General features: G+C 51.3%; 1 protein-coding gene across 2 annotated transcripts in view; it reads right to left on the reverse strand.

The window, feature by feature from the left end:
* Positions 1–8,465: 8,465 nt before the first annotated feature.
* The window catches only part of Notch1 (notch receptor 1), a 45,574-nt gene continuing 34,276 nt past the window's right edge, over positions 8,466–19,763 (reverse strand). The window contains exons 22-31 of one of the 2 annotated variants that reach the window (XM_039104374.2): positions 18,745–19,316; positions 18,152–18,553; positions 17,164–17,312; positions 15,978–16,194; positions 15,699–15,786; positions 15,443–15,608; positions 14,346–14,641; positions 12,979–13,126; positions 12,784–12,881; positions 8,466–11,616 (exon numbers count right to left, since the gene is read on the reverse strand). In XM_039104374.2, the coding sequence (XP_038960302.1) occupies positions 10,171–11,616; positions 12,784–12,881; positions 12,979–13,126; positions 14,346–14,641; positions 15,443–15,608; positions 15,699–15,786; positions 15,978–16,194; positions 17,164–17,312; positions 18,152–18,553; positions 18,745–19,316 (3,582 nt within the window). In that variant the 3' untranslated portion in view covers positions 8,466–10,170. The remainder of the gene's footprint in view (positions 11,617–12,783; positions 12,882–12,978; positions 13,127–14,345; positions 14,642–15,442; positions 15,609–15,698; positions 15,787–15,977; positions 16,195–17,163; positions 17,313–18,151; positions 18,554–18,744; positions 19,317–19,763) is intronic. The other variant, NM_001105721.1, reaches the window with a different exon arrangement.

A 19,763-nucleotide genomic window follows, 5' to 3' on the forward strand; every position in this document is an offset into this window, starting at 1 on the left:
AATTAACATGCTGGGCTGGAGAGATGGCTCAGCGGTTAAGAGCATTGTCTGCTTTTCCAGAGGTCCTGAGTTCAATTCCCAGCAACCACATGGTAGCTCACAACCATCTGTAATGGGATGCTCTCTTCTGAAGAGAACTACAGTGTAATAACATATAAATAAAATAAATAAATCTTTAAAAAAAAAAAAGAATTAACATGCTGTTGTAGAGAATGGATCTCACAAGCAGTGGAATCTGGAAATAAGCCATGAGGTCAGAGTCGTGTGCAAGCACTGAACCCCGCACTTTGTGGAACATCGTAGGTGGTGTGTGCATAAAGAAGCCCAGCAGCACACAATTCTTGGTCACTGGAAACCTGGTGTCTCCATCTGTGGTGGTTTATACATGCTCGACCCAGAGAGTGGCATTAGGAGGTGTGGCCCTGTTGGAGTGGGTGTGTCACTGTGGGCGTGGGCTCTAATACCCTAGTTCTAGCTGCTAGGAAGCCAGTGTTCTGCTAGCAGCCCTCAGATGAAGATGTAGGACTCTCAGCTCCTCCTGCACCATGCCTGCCTGGGTACTGCCGTGTTCCTGCCTTAATGATAATGGACTGAACCTCTGAACCTGTAAGCCAACCCCAATTAAATGTTGTCTTTATAAGAGTTGCCTTGGTCATGATATCTCTTCACAACAGTTAAACCCCTAACTAAGACACCATCTCTCCGTGAGATGGTGGTGACCAGTGACTATGTGTGCTAGGCTCGACTGCTTTTAAAATCCATTGTGATAACAGCAGCCATGCTGTCTCTGGGTCCTTACCATGCTCCAGAGTGAGTTCTCTGTAGATGGCCAAAGCACCCACACATAGACGTTGGAGGTCACCTTCTGTCCCACAGTTGCCAGGTAGTACATGTAAACACCAACCATGAGGATGGTCAGGAAGTAGGGTAGATCCATACCATCATTAAAGTGGGATCCTCTGGAGAAGCTCCACACACCCTTCTTTCAAAATCCACAGACATTCAGGCTTGAGGATACCGTAGTAAAAGGGCCCCATTTCCCCTAACTCCTAATCCCAGGTTTCTCAAGGGCCATTTTTTTGAAAGATTTATTTGTTTATTTTACATGAGTGCACTGTCGCTGTCTTCAGACACACCAGAAGAGGGCATCAGATCCCATTACAGATGGTTGTGAGCCACCATGTGGTTGCTGGAAATTGAACTCAGAACCCCTGAAAGAGCAGTCAGTGCTCTTAACCGCTGAGCCATCTCTCCAGCCCTCAAGGGCCATTTTTGGGGACCGTGCTAAGAGGCACTGTACGTTGTGTTCTGCTGGGACATTTATCAGGACCACTATTGCCTCCACCAGAGGCCCTCGTGTGCAGCTGAAGTTGTGGCCTGGGTCACCACAACTTCACAGGGTAGGGTCTGGAGTCACACAGTAAAAATCATCTTCCATGGAGCTTCCCTGATGGCTTTCAGGGCAAGGCAAGACCCATGGCTGGTTGGTTCCTGGAGCCTCAAGAGGACAGTAGCACTCCACTGCTGTTGGTCGCAGGCACAGCCCTGCTGCCTTGGCTGGCTTCGGGTCCCCCTCTGTACTGGACAGAGCAATGCAGAGCCACATTGGTGCCTCCTCTGACAAACTAAACAGCAGCATGGCTGTTTCTTCCTCACCTTCTTTACTTGTTTGTTTACTTGTTTATAATAAACAGGGTCTGGCTTCGAGCTCCTGAACCTTATGCCTTTGCCTCCCATGTACTCCCAACATCTGGCTCCATAGGTACATCTGTACCGGGGGCAAAGCCTTTGAAGTCTAGACCGTCCTGCCAAGGATGACATTTTGAGCCATGTGTGCCTCTGAGCACCTTCAGCATGGCCACTCCGAGCCTGGGTTTCACCCACAGGTGCAGATAATCATAATGCAGGCGAGACGGCTCAGTGGGTAAGGGTGCCTGTTGCCAAGGAGGACAAGCCAAGTTCAATCCCTAGAACCCACATGGTAGAGGGAGAGGGCTGGCTCTCTCCAGTTGTCCCCTGACCTCCACATGTATGACACGTGTTAGTACATGTAAATAAATACATACAAGTAATAATACAGAGACTGCGAACTCTGTCTTCTTCCCCACTTTGCTTAAGTTGACTACTGATTCAGTGGTAGCTGTGGCTACATTGAATGAACCAAAATGTAGTATTGAAGTAAATTCACCTGCTCCTTTGTACTTTTATGAAGGGCTATGAAGTATTTTTGAATGACCTATGTGGCTTCAGTCATATTTCTGTTGGCACCGGTTTCTCTGAATGACCCCAAGAGGCTAAGGAAGCCCTTCTCTCTCAAAAGGATGGGACCCCCACATACAGGCAGCCAGACGAATGACACTTGGGACAGGAAGAGGACTAGTTCTTGGGTTTTGTTTTGTTGCTATTCGGTTTGGTTTCAGTTTTTGGAGACAGAGTGTTTCTCCTTGTAGTCCTGGCTGTCCTGAAACTCACTCTGTTGGCCTGGAACTCAGTGATTTGCCTCCCTCTGCCTCCAGAGTGCTGGGATTAAGGGCGTACAGCACCATCACCGCCAGGCTGTTCTTGGGTTATTTATACCTGGTTGTTTGTTTTGGGTTTTTTTGTTTGTTTGTTTGTTTGTTTTTGTTTTTTTTGTTTTTTCTTTTTTTCGGAGCTGGGGACCGAACTCAGGGCCTTGCGCTTCCTAGGCAAGCGCTCTACCACTGAGCTAAATCCCCAACCCCTGGTTGTTTGTTTTGAAACAGAGTCTAGCTATATAACTCAGGCTGGCCTGGAGCTTGTGGCAGTCCTCCTGCCTCAGCCTCTTGTCTTGAGTGTGGGATTTACCGTGCTTGCCTGCCACTACTTACACACTTTGAATGTTGAGAAGTAGGACTTAAAGTCAAGCCTGATGTGCAAACCTGCAATCCTAGAACCAGGAGGCTGAGGCAGGAGGACCAAGGTCCAGCCAGAGGACATAGTGTGCCCCTGCTTACTCCACTTCTTGACCAACTCATGGCCCTCTAGTAAGATATACACGATAACTGTTCTTCTAAGCAAACAAAAACAGTACAAGATGGCAGATCCCTGGGGAGGGGAGGTGTCTTAGTTAAGGTTTTTACTGCTGTGACGAAACACCATGACCAAAAGACAAGTTGGAGGTGAAAGGAGTTAAAGGTCTTACACTTAGACAATGCTGTCCATCGCTGAAGGAAGTCAGGACAGAAACTCAAACAGGGCAGGATCTTAGAGGCAGGGACTGATGCAAACAGAGGCCATGGAGGGTGCTGCTTATTGGCGTGTTTCCCCTGGCTTGCTCAGCCTGCTTTCTTGTAGAACCCAGGACCGTAAGCCCAGGGATGGCACCACCACAGTAGACTGGGCCCTCCCTCGTCAGTCACTAATTAAGCAACTGTCCCACAGGCAGATCTTACAGAGAGGCATTTCCTTAGTTATGGTTCCCTCCTTTCAGATGACTCTAGCGTGTGTGTCAGGTTGACATACAACTAGTCCACACAGACGCCATGTCATAGTGGGGAAAAAGCAGTACCTAGGGGACTCAACTGGCCTGTGTCCCCTGAGAGATTTTGGCATCCAAGAGGTGACCTCAGCCTGAGATTGGATCAATGTATCCAGGTTGTTGTGTAAACAGCCCTATAGCAGTTGGCTTTCACAGGAATTTCTTTGTCCTGGAGGCTGATATCTACGACCAGGTGCCACAGGGAAGGTTGATCCAAGACTACCCAGTTACCTCTGCTCCCAAGCCTGTATATGGCCATATTCTGTGTATGTGTGTGCGTGTATATATATTTGTGTGTGTATATATATGTGTATGTATGTGTATATATGTGCATGTGTATATATGTGCGTGTATGTATATGTGCATGTGTATATATGTGCATGTGTGTATATGTGCGTGTATGTATATGTACGTGTGTGTATATGTGCATGTGTGTATATGTGCATGTGTGTATATGTGCATGTGTGTATATGTGCATGTGTGTATATGTGCATGTGTGTATATGTGCATGTGTGTATATGTGCATGTGTATATGTGCATGTGTATATATGTGCATGTGTGTATATGTGCGTGTGTGTATATGTGCGTGTATGTATATGTGCATGTGTGTATATGTGCATGTGTATATATGTGCGTGTATGTATATGTGCATGTGTATATATGTGCGTGTATGTATATGTGCATGTGTATATATGTGCGTGTATGTATATGTGCATGTGTATATATGTGCATGTGTGTATATGTGCGTGTATGTATATGTACATGTGTGTATATGTGCGTGTATGTATATGTGCATGTGTATAAATGTGCATGTGTGTATATGTGCATGCATATGGAAGCCATAAGGTATTGTCATCCTTATTCTCCATCTTGGTTTTTAGTTTGTTTTTGAGACAGAGACTATGGGCCCTAGGCTGCTGCCTCCTGAGTGCTGGGGGTAAACATGTGCGGCACTGCCTGACTGCACCCTGTTTTCTGAGGCAGGGTCTTTCTCACTGGACCTACTGCTCAGTTGATCATTGCCTAGGCCAATGGAGCTCCCTCTTGTCTCCCTCTCCACCCCAGCACAGGGTTACAGATGGGAGTCACGCTGTCATGTGGATGCCGGAGATTCCAAACTCAGGCCTCTGTGCTAGGGCAGTAGGAATGTTTACTACCTGAGCCATCTCCCCAGACCTCAGTCCTTTTGTGTTTGGGTTTGGGACAGGATCTCCCTGGGACCTGGGGCTCACTGATAGGCAAGGCTGAGTAGGGATCTGTCCCCACCCCAGTGACGCTGGGGTCACAGCATGTGATTGCATATGATCTCTCCCAGCTTTTTTACATGGCTCAAAATGAGGAGCTCAGGTTTACAGAACAGGGAACTTATGGAAGCTTATCTCCCAAGCCAACGTATTGATTACTTTATTTGGCCCAGGAGTGGCACTATTATGAAGTATGGCCTTGTTGGAATAGGTGTGTCACTGTGGGCGTGGGCTTAAGACCCTCATCCTAGCTGCCTGGAAGTCAGTGTTCCGCTAGCAGCCTTCAGATGACGATGTAGAACTCTCAGCTCCGCCTGCACCATGCCTGCCTGGATGCTGCCATGTTCCTGCCTTGATGATAATGGACTGAACCTCTGAACCTACAAGCCTGCCCCAATTAAATGTTGTCCTTATTTTTTTTTTTTTACATTTATTTATTTATTATGTATACATCACACAGCTTTCTGCCTGCATGTATGCTTGCAGGCCAGAAGAGGGCACCAGATCTCATTACAGATGGTTGTGAGCCACCATGTGGTTGCCGGGAATTGAACTCAGGACCTCTGGAAGAGCAGACAGTGCTCTTAACCACTGAGCCATCTCTCCAGCCCAAATGTTGTCCTTATAAGAGTTGCTGTGGTCATGGTGTCTGTTCACAGCAGTGAAACCCTAACGAGGACAGTCCTGGAGACAGAATCCAGAGCCTTGTGCACAGTAAGTTACTACGAGGCTACATCTTTAGTCCTTTAAAAATATTGTTTTACATTTTTAAAAATTATTTCCAGTGACTTTAGGGGTAGATGGATGTCCCTTAAGAGTACTATGTTTAATTGGGTATGGCGGTATACCACCTGGAATCCCAACACTTGGGAGACTAAGGCAGGGGATGGTGAGTTTGAGGTCAACAAACCCAGCAAGATCCTGTCACAAAATAAAAGAGAACTTGCTGTCATGTCCTTGGGAACAAATTTCTGAAAGTTCACAGTTTTCTTTGCTACTTTTCTTTGCTAGTTTTAGCAGACACACAGACAGATGTGTGGAATTCTAGTATTGACAAGTCCGGGGCCTTCACAGTGTCTTGCAGCTTCCTGCCTTAGATGGACCCAGTGCCGGACTACCCATGCAAAGTCAAACTTGTAGGTTATCAGTCACACCCATTTTCCCGGACCCAGGAATGGCCACTCTGTTCTCTGCCTTTGTGGCCTTAGTCACTGAGGATATTTCATAAAGATGAAATCATGTGGTTACTTGTGAGGCGCCTCTCCCTGAGCCCAGGGTCCTCCTACAGCTCACCCACGTTAGTACGGCTCAGAGCTTTGCTCCTTTTAATGGCTGAAGAATACTTCACTGAATGTTTACTAGGGTATAAACACAGAGAGGTTGTAGGATTGGCAAGTCCCCAGAGCTGCCAAGTTCTGGAGACCCAAGAAGAACAGACACTCTTTCCATGGAGTCTGAAGTTGGAAGAGAATTCATGTTCTGCACATGTAGGCAGGGTCCCCTTTCGCCTTTCGGTGTCTGGCCTCTCACTGGAGAAGATTTGCCCACATGGGCAGGCCTTTGCTTTGGTCTGCAAATGTATATGTTTTTCACCCCCAACCCAGTCCAAACGTGTTCCCAATGGTCCAGCCACTGCATTTGTGGACACTGGGCTGTATGTGCCATTGCAGATGATGCTCTAGAGAACACTGAGGCATATGGGCCTGCTAAACCTTTTCTGAGCTGTCATTTCCACTGTGGATGGAACTTTAGGGGTGCTAGCTCTCTGGGCAGAATTCGGGCTCAGACAATCCCCCTTGAGGGCAAGAATGAGACAAGTTATCACAATTCTGTGTGTGAGCATCCCTTCGGGACCTTGGGCCCCCTCTGCTATAACAATGTGCAACCCTGGGCAGGGACAGGACATCTGGACTTGGATTCACACTTGTCCTTAGATGCCTTTGTAGCACTTAATCTTAAATCATAGAACAATCCAGACTTGCCTGCCCTGTCCCATGGTACCCTGTTCTGTTATTTCTCCAGATTTCTTTGTCCTTTCTTTGGACAAAGGTGGTTGCCCTAAGGCATCCTCCCCACCTTCCCTTCCACTGCTGTTGTTGGGTTTTTTTTTGTTTTGTTTTGTTTTGTTTTGTTTGGTTTGGTTTTTTTTTTTTTTTTTTTTTTGGTTCTTTTTTTCGGAGCTGGGGACGGAACCCAGGGCCTTGGGCTTCCTAGGCAAGCGCTCTACCACTGAGCTAAATCCCCAACCCCGCTGTTGTTTTTTTCCCAGGGAGAAACAACACTTACCCCTCCTCCTAAGTTCCTAGGTACAGTTCTACCAAAGTTCACTGGGGCACCAATGGATTTGGAATGACAAGCAGAACACAGGTGAAGGGTTACTTACTGAGTCACAAAATGTAGCTGTTTGTATTACAAATGTTAATTATGTTACCCCAAATAACTGCTTAAGAAGGTTTACAATGTAGCATTTGGGAACCTATCCCCAGTGGGTTCTGATTGGTAAACAAAGATGTCAATAGCCAATTAGCTGGGGAGGACAGACAAAGGTGGGATTTTAGGATTCCTGGTCTTGGGAGTGGGGAAGTGGGGGGAGAGAAGGGAGAAGGGGGAGATCCATCATGCCATGCCGGGAGAGTGTGGGGGAGAGGGTGGGGGAGAGGAGGGACACCATGCCTGAGAGAGCAGGGCAGAGAGGCATAGCCACCATATGAAGGAGCCAGGAGAGTGCTGGCCTAAAGGATGCCCAACTGGGTCTAGACCAGCCAAGATAGAACACAGAATTAGTAAGTAATAACTCAGAATTATCGACGAGAGGTAGATTTTAGCAACATGAAGATTAGGCAGCTGCCCAGCTATTGTGCCGAATAGGACATATTAAAATATAAAGACCGTGTGTGTGCCTTTCATTCAGGAACTTAAACCATTGAGTCGGGTGGTGCCTGCTGCTGGGATTTATTTTTTTTTTAAGATTTATTCATTTATTATATATAAGTACACTGTAGCTGTCTTCAGATACACCAGAAGAGGGCATCAGATCTCTTTACAGATGGTTGTGAGCCACCATGTGGTTGCTGGGAATTGAACTCAGGACCTCTGGAAGAGTAGTCGGATGCTCTTAACCGCTGAGCCATCTCTCCAGCCCGCTGCTGGGATTTATTAAATAAATATTAATACATTTACCTAGCAGGGATAAGGCTTTCCCCACAGCCACATAGGTGGAGAGTCCCTCCACCAGTCTTCCCAGACTATATACTCTTGTCCCTCCCTGAGGTCATGCACAATCAGGACAGGATTGCATACAACAGGCATCATGGAGTGACTGGATCATCAGGCGAGGGTGCTTTGAGTCCCATGGCTTCTGAAGCCTTTGAGGGGGAATATAAGCAGTCAGAAAAGTACGACTGGGATGACCCCTTGCAAGAAGGAATGGCTGAACTTGAAGAGGTTGGGGATTATTGGGCTCAGAGGATAGTCATCTATGACAATGTACGGTGCCTTTACCCCTCTGCCGCTCATAGGAATGGAGCTGACATCAAATCCACATCCCTCCTGAGAGGAAGACTCTGTCTTCCCGCCTTGATGCCCTTCTGAGAACGGTGTGTCCCCCTCAGTAACTTCTTGGTATTTCTGTGTAAGAGAGGGTTTGGATTTGGCTATTTCAGTGCTGGGTGGCCCTTGCCTGGCCATACTCTCTGAAAAGTGAACCAAACCACACTCCAAGGTTAGCAAAACATGGAAGACCATCAGCTTCATTTTTATTGCAAATTAGTTAACAAAAAAGATGAAAAAATACATCACTTTTATTACCTACAGTTTTACATGTAGATAACTTTTTTTTAAGTTTCTTTTTTCTGTAAACTACATTTTTTTTTAATAAAACACAGTAAGAATCAACATCTTAGGATGTGTCTGGTCATATCTATTAGGTATAGCGCAGACACTGCTTCCCAAAAGGCCAGGAGGAGCTGCCCTGAGGAGGTAGGCAGCTGCCCCCGAAAGCCCCCCTCCCCGCACACAGTGGCTGGGAAAGGGCTTGGTGGACAGCAGATGGGCCATCCTGGGTTGTGCTCTTAGGAGCTACTGTCAGGTCACAAGGCCTGGGTCACACCGAGCTGAGCCATGGTCTGACATTCCTCATCAGCTTGACACGGGACAGACTTGTTCCTTTAGATTTCTTAAACAAAATCCACCTTTAAACATGTATTTACAGATACTTATTCTGCCACAGGCGTATACTTGATACTGCAAAAATCTGCTGTGAGCACCGCCCTGAACCAGGAGGGGTGGCCCAGAGGCAGGCTCCGCCCACATTCCAGCACACTCAAGGCACGTCCCCACCCAGGCCAGTTGGGGGATCAGAGGCCACACAGCTTATATCTTCTTGAGGTCTCAATGTAGGCTGCTCTGGTGAGTTCACAGTGCACATTGGAGCCCTTTGGCAGTCGGATGTCAGGAGCCCAGGCCCAGGCAGGGACAGTCCATCCTCAGTTGAATTTGGATGATGCTGTTCAGGGGTGACGCACGGAACAGTCCAGGCAGTGTCATTCTCCAGGAGGCACCACACCCCACTTGGCTTACTGGCTCAAGATGTCAGGAAGGGGACAGTTGGGCAGGGCAGGGCAGGGCAGGGCAGGGCAGGGCAGGGGAGTAGTACTCCCAAGGGCCATAAACACTAGTACAGAACACTGAAGCCTGCAGATTCATACCTGGTACTGGGTAGAACACTCCACACACACCGAGGACACTTCTCCAAGCCCATGCGGTGGTTACAGAAAATGTACAAACCACATCATTTTACTTGTTTCCTGTTTTAGATACAAAACTAATCCATGTACCCGAGGTTCAAGGTCTTGGCCTGTTTCTAAACACATCTGCAAATCCCAGGTGACACTGGGAGGAGGGGCAGTGAGTGGGGTAGCAGGCATCTGGGGAGGGGGAAATCTGGCGAGGAAGTTTCCAGCCTCCTCCTCCTTTCTCCTAGCATGCCTTTCTTTCTTTCTTTCCTTTCTTTCTTTCTTTCTTTCTTTTTCTTTCTTTCTTTCTCGACGATTTTGGAAAGAAGCAATCAATAAATAAACGGCATTTACAAATCATGAATCCTTGTTCGTATTTTACAAACACACAGGGAACTTCACCCTGACCAGGAAAATCGAGGCTCTCAGAACTAGTTTATTTTCTTGGAACAGATGTTTTCCCCTAGTGCCATAGAAAACAATACATATAAATAAAAAGGCAGTGTTTCTGTGGAAAATAAAAGTACATAAATAAATACTAAAAAAAAAAATGGAAATTCTTGTCCTCTTATTTTGTATAAAAACATTTTTTTTTAAAAGGCTCCTTTGGTCGCCCCAGCATCCTGGAGCACTGGAAAGGACTCCCAACAGAGCTTGGGAACGGAAGCTGGGGTCCTTCATCCCACATCTCTGTTTACTTAAATGCCTCTGGAATGTGGGTGATCTGGGACGGCATGCTCGTGGGCGGGCTAGAGATGCCCTCGGACCAATCAGAGATGTTGGAATGCGGGGAGGAGCTGGACCACTGGTCAGGGGACTCAGGGGATGGGGTGAGGAAGGGGTGCTCTGGCACCTGCAGCTGGTGGCTGGGGGTGTTGTCCACAGGTGAGGATGAGTAGCTGTGCTGAGAAGGAGGGGTCAGGAACTGGGTAGTGGTCATGGGTGGGACCATGGAGGATGGCAGTGATGTCGGCAGAGCCTGGCTTTCCTGGGGCAGAATGGTGTGCACAGGCAGACTGCTGGGGCCCAGCGGCTGTACGTCTGCCTGGCTGGGCTCCCCGCTCAGGAAGCTCCGACCCAGGTGCCCATTGGCTGCTGAGCTCACACTGAGGTGTGGCTGCGATGGTGGCTGCAGGTTCTGAGGCTGGATTTGTAAGTTCTGTGGCTGCACCTGCTGGGTCTGCACCAGGTGGGGCTGTGTGGCCAGCCTTGTGTTGGGCAGGCCCTGGTAGATAATCGGGGACAAGGTATTGGTGGAGAGGCTGCTGTGTATCGGGCCCATCATGCCATGCTGGAGGCCAGCTGCCTGTGTGCTTAGTGTGCCCGGAGTCACACCTGGCCTTAGCGGGTTGTACTGGCTGGGCACCATGCCATTCTGGAGCCGGGGAAGCCACTCACACTGGCCATTCAAGCTTGCCGGTGCACCCACGGTGAAATTCATAGCCCCTGTGCCATTGGTACTCAGCACTGTGCTGGCACTGGAGGCTACAGGCAGGTGGGAGAGGCGTGGTGGGGGTGGCTCAAAGGCCAACCGGCTGCCTCCGGCCAGAGCTGCCATCTCGGGCTTGGCTGCCACATTCAAGTGGCTGATGCCCAGGTGGGTGTCAGGCATACCTGGCAGGTGGCTGAGAGGCATGGATGGAGACTGCTGGAACGGGGAGGGAAGGAGGGGTGGTGAGGCCACATCTGACAAGTAGCCATGGGGTGACTCGAGGGAGTCCACGGGTGACAGCATGCTTGAGCTGTCCAACAGGCAGCCCTTGCCATCCTGGGACTTCTTCCTCCGGGCCTTGAGGTCCTTAGCTTCCTTGCTACTGCAAGCCAGCCCTTTGGTGCTGGGCTTTCGGGCCTTCTTGCCCTGTGTGGCAGACTTGAGGTTGCCCAGGTAGCCGTTGGGCGAGCAGAGTGTGGGAGACAGAGTGGGTGTGCCACCCAAGGCAGTGCCATGCAGCTGTGGGCTGCGCACCAGGTTGTATTCATCCAAAAGCCGCACGATATCGTGGTGCATGCGCTCCTGTGCAATGTCCCGTGGCAATCGGTCCATGTGATCCGTGATGTCCCGGTTGGCAAAGTGGTCCAGCAACACTTTGGCAGTCTCATAGCTGCCCTCACGGGCGGCCAGGAACAGGGGAGTCTCCTCCTGTAGGTAATGGACAGGAGGCACATGAGGGAGCTGGGCCTGGCGTAGAACTCGCTGAGCCATCTATGATGGATGGCCTGGGAGGAGGGGCTAGGGAAGCAGTGCTTCTGCTTCCTTACAGAGGGAGAGACCTATCTAGACCAAACACCCTAGCGGACCCGGCTGGGGGAGAAGAGGGTTTATCATGGGGCCTCCCTATATTACCCGGAGTGGCCAGGAACCCAGTATCGTCTTGCCTTAGCTTCCTGGTGCTAGGAAACACACCCGGCTGATCCTGAGTCCTTTTTTAGAGAACCTAGATTTATCTCCTCACACCCCCAGAGAAGGTCTGTGGGATAAATCCATAGGGCTTCCCCTGTGTGGCGTCAGGCTGCCAAGAAACTTAATGAACCATGTGCCTTTAGCTCTCCTTCCCAAAAATGCAGGTACGGAATCTGCAATCCTGGGATTCAGGAACCCATAAGGCAAATGAATGGACGTGGGGAAGGTACTTCCTGTCCAAAGGGTCCCTGGTGGCTAAGGCATCTCAGCTTCTTCTGGTCTGCTCTGCCCAGTAGACATAGTCATATGACTCTCTGTGAGGAGTGCAAAGGGCATAGGAGCCTACAGAACTGTCTACTAGGCCCACCCTGGACTGCAGGGAACCTGGTGCCAGACTCCTGGTGCACGTCCCAGCCTGCAGTGGACCTGGTAAGGGAGGCCCAAACTCTGCCCTTCTGAGTAACTACGCATAGTCCTGAAGAAACAACTAGCCCTGTAGACAGTGACACCGGGAGGCAAGGCTGCGGCCCAGCTCGGTACAGTTCCTTATCCCAAAGGAAGGACGATGGTAGCAGTGAGTGGGCCAGGGGCCTTGCAGGCCTTAAGAGACAGGGCCACCCCATCCTTGCCCTTGGCCGATCCTGAGCCCCTAAGGTCACCACACACCCCCAGGGACAGAAGGGAACAAAAGGCAAGGCTCAATTAACAGTGACGTAAGACAGCTGCTGCCTCATCTCCTCTCCAGCAAGGGCATGGGTTATTTTATCTGCTGCTCCAGTCCCCACTCTTGGACAAGTCAGAAAAGCTAGCTGCGTCCCAGACACTCTTCACACTCTGGCCAACGTATGGGTGCACCAGACGGAGTCCCTGGCCTACCCCTGTGGTTCAGGCACACCCTCTGCTTACCTTGTTGTTCTGCATGTCTTTGTTGGCTCCGTTCTTCAGGAGCACAACAGCAGCGTCCACATTGTTCACAGCGGCTGCCCAGTGCAGAGCTGACTTGCCTGGAGAGGAAGCGAGGAGAGGAGAGAGGAGTTTAAGGCTGAGCGGATCAGGCGCTAGGCTGACATCCTCAGGAGCTGGGCTGGAGCTTGGGCCTACCTAGGTCATCCACAGCATTGACATCAGCGTGAGAGTTGATGAGGTCCTCTAGCATGCCTTCCACGGCCAGGCGTGCCGCCAGGATCAGAGGGGTTGTGCCATCATGCATTCGGGCATCCAGATCTGTGGCTCTGTTCCGGAGCAGGATCTGGAAAACAGGGATGGATTCAGGCAGTGAGCTAAACACAAGCCCATACCTCCAGGAACCAATGCCTGGACGGGGCTCAGCTGCTCCCGTGACTCGGATGAGCCCCTGAGGAAGACTGGATGCTATGGAGCTGTATTTCATGTACAGGAGGGGCTGTGTTGGGGACCCACTGGGACCACAGGTGGCCTCATTTTTTGGTCATGGCTGTCAGAATTACTTCCAGGCTAAAGAAATCAAACTGAATAGCATGGGGGACAGAGGGCAGGGTAGCCAGGATGGAATCCCGCTCACGACCCACAGCCATACTTGTGACCTGGGTAAGGATTCTCGGCACTGCCTAGAGGCCTAGAAAAGTGCACACATCTGCATATGCAAGCAAAGCAGACCGTGTGGAGAGCTGTACACCAGGCAGCCCCTGCCATGAGCTCAACTTAACCCTGGGCTGATCTCAACCTCTCTTTGCTATTTTGAACCAGGGTCTTTCTATGAAGACCAGGCCAGCCTCATGCTCACAATTCTCTCAGATTCTAGAGTGCTGGGATAACAGGTGTACATTGCCCTGTCTTGTTTAATTTCTTCTGTAGATCAACAAAGTGTGGCTCAAGTTAAGAAATGATTAAACAACAATGATTAAATGATTTTTGATGCCTGGTCTGTTCCCCATTGGAGCCTGCTCCAGGGCCGCCTAGAGGACAGGTTTGGTAGTGGGGGTCACTGGATGGCGAGACGCAAGAGCAACTACTAGGGATGGTCCCTGGAGACCCAGGCAGCTAAATCCTTAAATCACCCTGGCTGCCTCCAGGCTTCTAGGCAAAGCCAAGAGATAGGTTTGCAGGCCAGAACCAGCAGCCTCTAAAGCTCTTTCTGCTGCCATGGGCTATGCCTGCAGCCACAGCTGAATGGGGTGGGACTAGGCTGCAAAGGTTATAGCTCTGGGGTGGAGACCTCAAGTCGAGGCCACAGCCTTGAGACTGGAGGGTCTTACTGAGGGTAGGGAGGCCCTGCCTCACCCCGTAGGTTCCTCAAGACCACCTTCAGCCAGCCTGTTCAGAGAACACAGGTGGGGCTCGGTGCCCTTTGTAACCTGGACTTCCTTCAAAGTGCAGTTCCCGTGTAGAGGTGCCAGTTAACCCTGCCCAGTCACACTTGAAATCAGAGATGGCAGGGTCCACACCAGTCACTGGCGTGAAGATCACCTGGAAGACACCTGGAAGATCACCTGGAAGACACCCTGAGCGTCTGCAGAAACAGCGGCATGTAATGGGGTACGCCCCATGTTGTCTTGGATGTTGGCATCTGCGCTGGCCTCCAGCAAGCGCTTGGCAGCATCTGAACGAGAGTATCGGGCAGCCAGGTGCAGGGCAGTCTCCCCTGTGCGGTCCGTCTGGTTGTGCAAGCTGGCACCCTGATAGATGAAGTCGGAGATGACAGCAGGTGCATCTTCTTCTTCCTCACTGTTGCCTGTCTCCAGGCCCCCTCCGCTGCAGGAGGCAATCATTAGGGGAGTGAAGCCATCTGCAGAGAGGACAGAAATGGGTAGGTGTGGGAAGGGTGATGTCCGCCTCAGGGAGGGCCAACATCCAACCCTGGCCCTGGCGGTCCTTCCACACGGCCTTCAGTTTAAGGGACCCCAGACGAGGTCCCCAAGGACGCAGTGGTGCCCACCTGGAAGATACCCTGAGACCAACATGGCAGGAGAGAACCTGCCCTGGCAAGTTGTCCTCTGACCTCCGCGTGTGCACCACGGTACATGTGTGCCCCTTGTACTCAAATGAATACATGATTTAAAACATAAAATAAGGGTTAGAGAGATAGCCAGTGCTTCCAGAGGTCCTGAGTTCAATTCCCAGCAACCACAGGGCCACTCACAACCATCGGTAACTCCAGTTCCAGGGGATCCACTGGCTTCTTCAGGCTTCCCACAGGCACTGGGCATGCACATGACACACACACACACATATGTAGGCAGGACCTCGCACATAAAATAAAATGTATATGTATATATTTTATATACACCTATATATGCATATAATTTTAAAAGTCAACACTTTAGCTGGGCATGGGACCACACCTATAATTCCAGCATATTAGAAGCTGAGACAAAAAAATCATATTTGGTGCTAGCCTGGTCTACAGAGTAAGACCCTGTCTCAAACAAACAAACATTAACACTTTGACTAACAAAAGGCAGCATTTCATGAAAAAGTGTATTCTGGGGGTGGCGGCAGAGCCGCTCGGTGCCCCAGTCCTCCTCAATCCCTACCGGCCTCTAAGTCTATGCTAGGGGCTGTGTGCATGCATCTCCAGTGGCCTTACCTGGTCCTCGAACATTGACGTCCATGCAGTCAGCATCTACCTCCCCCTGAGGCGGCGTTGGGGCCATGGCAGACACACGTAGGTCAGCGGCATCCAGGTGCTGCTGGGTCCACTGCCGGTGGTCAGTCTGATCATCCAGGTCAGGGAGAACCACTGGTTCCTCAAACTGAGTTTGGGCAGAGTAAGCAGAGCGTCGTCCCTTGGGGCTCAAGTGGGAGGTGCCACCCAGGGAAGCTTGGGAGCCTAATGGACTCACCCGGAACTTCTTGGTCTCCAGGTCTTCGTCCCCCCACTCGTTCTGATTGTCGTCCATCAGGGCACCATCTGAGGCGTTCTTCAGGGGCCTGGGTGTGGGGGTAGGGAGACTGAGCAGGTCCTCCAGGAAATGCCCTGAAGCCACAACTCACAAGGGTGTCCTCTACGTGCAGATGGACTTAGGGTAACGGACAGGGATGGATGGGCCAGCAGGAGCTAAGTACCCCCACCAACCCTGCCAGCCACCCCCCACCGCACAGTGGCATCAGTGTCCACTCACTTGAGGCCGACTGAGTCCTCGCCGAGGGGTTCTCTCCGCTTCTTCTTGCTGGCCTCTGACACTTTGAAACCCTCAGGGAACCAGAGCTGGCCATGCTGCCGCCTGCGCTTGCGGGACAGCAGCACCCCACAGCCCACAAAGAACAGGAGCACGAAGGCAGCTGCCGCCACGTACATGAGGTGCAGCTGTGAGGGCAGCGGAGGCTCCACCGTCTCACCTGCGGGCAGGGGCGGCAGGCAAGCACCCCACGTCAGGCGTGGCGATGCTGTGGGCTGGTGGGGGGCGGCGGACTGGCTCCACGGCCAGTGCCTCCTCACCCACTCTCCTCCATCCCACCCCCCAAAATAAGGTCATTTTCTACGTGATTAATCAGAATTGCAAACTATCGCTAAATTCTCTTCTGCACCGGCTGATCTGTCTGGAGACAGTGCTCACTTCTCCCCTTTCGAGAAGGAGGATTAGCGAACTTCAAATCACTGCGCTCGCATTGAGCTGTTAAGACAAAGGATTTAGGGGGATTTTCAAGATACAAACTTCAACACTTCACATGACACCGATCAATTCTTCTCTCTCTCTTTAAAAAAAAAAAAACAACACACACACACACACACACACACACACACACACACACGCACACGCACACACACACAAAACCCCAGTAATGATTTTGAAATAATATCCAACAAAGAAAAATCAGGGGTAGAAAATGGGGAGAGAGGAAAGGCTCCTCCACACTTTCTGGTACATGTATTCATCTTAGGGGGCAGTTTGTACTTATAGTTCCCACCATCCACAGCGGGGAAAGGCCATGGAAAATATTCCAGAAAAGCACTTCCTGAGCTGGGGATGACAACTGGGCACAAGGAGTGAAGAGATGGCCTGCTTGTGACCCTCTCAGACTTTCCTCCACGCAAGGAACCCATCCCCGAAGAGGCAGGGCTGGCAGGGGTAGGGCACTTATTTAAAAAAAAAAATTAATGTGCATGGGTGTTTGGCCTGCATGTATGTCAGGACCCTGTGCACGCTTGGTGCCTTCAGAGGTCAGAAGGTCCTGGGCGCTCTGGAACTGGCGTTACAGAGAGTTATTAAGATGCTGCATGGGTGCTGGGACTTGAACCCAGCTCCTCTGCAACAGCAGCCCGTGCTCTTAACCACTGAGCCGCCCCTCCAGCCCTTGGTCACTCACTCTTTACGGCTTCGATCTTGTAGGGGATATTGAGGCTGCCGAGGGAGGCAAGAGCACCTAGGAAGGCAGCCACATCGGTGGCGCTCTGGAAGCATTGCGAGGATGACTGTACACACTGCCGGTTGTCGATCTCCAGGTAGACGATGGAGCTGAGAACACACAGCACAGTGAGATCAGATACACTCCAGTGTGCTGCGGGCACACAGCTCTGACTCCCTACCTATCTCCCTGACCCCCCGAGGGCATATCAGACAACAGTCCTGCAGTGGAACAGTCTCCCTGCAGCCCCAGTTTTTTAGCACTCGGCAGGGGCTCATTCTATTGTCCAGCCTTGCCCCTTAGGTGCACAGCGCCCCTTTTCCTCACTTCAGAGAACAGATAGCCTCTAGGCATACAATGCCCTCTTGAGAGCAGTGCCTGGTGCCCCACAGAAGTGCAGGGATGCAGTTGTGACTCCCTAGTGGGTAGCTTGAGGCAATAGCAGGCTCAGATGCCAGAGAGCCAGCTCTTTCTTTTTTTTCTTTTTCTTTTTTCTTTTTTTCGGAGCTGGGGACCAAACCCAGGGCCTTGCGCTTGCTAGGCAAGTGCTCTACCACTGAGCTAAATCCCCAACCCCTCCAGGAGACACTCTTATCTCTGCCTCCTCACCGCCACCCTAGGCTCCTCGGCCTTTAAGGCTCAGCAAGAGCGCCCTTGTGTACCCCTCACTCCTCTTCTGTGGTATGGATGAGTCACTACAACTGAGGTGCAGGATTGGCCTAGGATGGCTTAGCCCCAGGGGACATCAGCCTGGTCTCCAACACATGGTACACGGTGGGGCCTGACAGTCACAACGGGCAAACACTGGGCATCCAGCAGAAGGATGGCCTCATCGTTCCTGGTGCTTTCTGACCTTAAGGTAAGGTGAGGTCACAGCTCCAGGGATGAGCTGGTTCGAGAACCCAGGGACACACCGGGAACCAGCCCACAGTGGCAGGAGCTCACTCACCCATGGATGTCCATGGGGTCCAGCTCCCTGCGCTGGCGCCCACCATTGGTGCCAGGAAGCAGTGACGTTGTGGCCCAGCCCACTGCAGAACGCTTGATCGGGTGCTTGCGTAGCTCTTCCTCGCGGCCATAGTAGGGGAAGATCATCTGCTGGCCCTGCGCGTCACGCTTGAAGACCACGTTGGTGTGCAGCACGTGGCTGAGCTCCCGCAGGAAGTGGAAGGAGTTGTTGCGTAGCTGATCGGGCGGAAGCAGCACCACCAGCACCAGTGTGCCGGCTGCCAGTCGCTCGGGGACATGCTCTGCACAGTCCAGTCCATCCCACTCACACTCGGCACTGTTGCAGCCCTGGTCGCAGTGGCCATCACTGAAGTGGTCCTTGCAGTACTGGTCATACAGGGGGCTGAGGAGGTACAGGACGAGGTCAGTCCCATCCCAGCCTGCGGGCCTCAAACCCACCCTAACTGGGCCAGACCTGGGAAATGTGCTCGGTGACCCCCCTAGGGGAAGGGACGGACAGTGGCTTCATGTTCCTGGTATTTGGTTTGGTGCCTCCTGGGCCCTGGGCCTCTGAAGCGACCCAGCCTTACTTACTTGCACTGTCCCTCGGTGAGCTGGCAGTCGAAGCCATCAAAAAGGCAGCCAGCTGAGTTGCACTGGCTGTCACAGTGGCCGTCACTAAAATACTTCCAGCACTGCAGGGACTGAGTGCAGTTCTTCCAAGGGTCATTGAAGTTGAGGGAGCAGTCGCCGCCGTCCCAGCCACACGCGTGATTATTACACTGAAGGTTGCAGACCTTATTGCCTGCATCCTCCTGGCACTCAGGCAGTTCGCAGGCCTCCTCAATCTGTGGCGGGGGAATGTCGCGCCCGGCGCCACCTGTGAAGCTGTAGTCCAGGATGTGGCACAGCAGCCCGTTGAATTTGGCAGGGCATAGACAGCGGTAGAAAGGGCTCTCGGATGTGGGCTCACAGGTGCCCTGATTGTAGCAGGGGTTGCTACCCACACAGGGGCTGCTGGCTGGGAACTGGCATTCAGGGCCAGTGAAGGAGCCCAGGCATAGGCAGGTGGGACTGCGTGGGCCTGAGATGCACGTACCACCGTTGAGGCAGCGCAAACTGCCACAAGTGCGGGCGTCATTTTCACAAGTGGCACCCTCGAAGCCCTGTGGTGGAGAGAGAACGTATGGGTGCATGGATTCAGGGACGTCACATGCACTCTAGCCTAGGCCAGCCACTGTCTGTGATCTGTGAAAGGTGTCCATAGCCTTGCCCTAGTAACGAGGCCCTTGAAAAGTCCTCACCACAGGCAGGTCAGGAGTGCCAAGGGCTTCATATTGGAGGGATATCTGAATGGGTAGAACCCTAGGAGATTTTAGATCCATGAAACCCAAGGCTGATACTGTTACACTGTACGTGTACAAATCCCTGTGTGTCAACACCCATATTAGTGTGTTAACCCTGCATATTAGTGCCAGCTCAGACTGTGACTTTCAACACCTTCCACTCAAGGCAGCAACCATAGGAAATGGCTGGCAGGGTGGGGACCTGGCCCTCCTGCTAAGTTCTCATGCAAACTTAAAACTGCTCTAAAATGAATATCTATTTAAGGA

The sequence above is a fragment of the Rattus norvegicus genome, chromosome 3, assembly GCF_036323735.1.
Source record: "Rattus norvegicus strain BN/NHsdMcwi chromosome 3, GRCr8, whole genome shotgun sequence".
In the NCBI taxonomy this organism is placed as follows: Eukaryota; Metazoa; Chordata; class Mammalia; order Rodentia; family Muridae; genus Rattus; species Rattus norvegicus.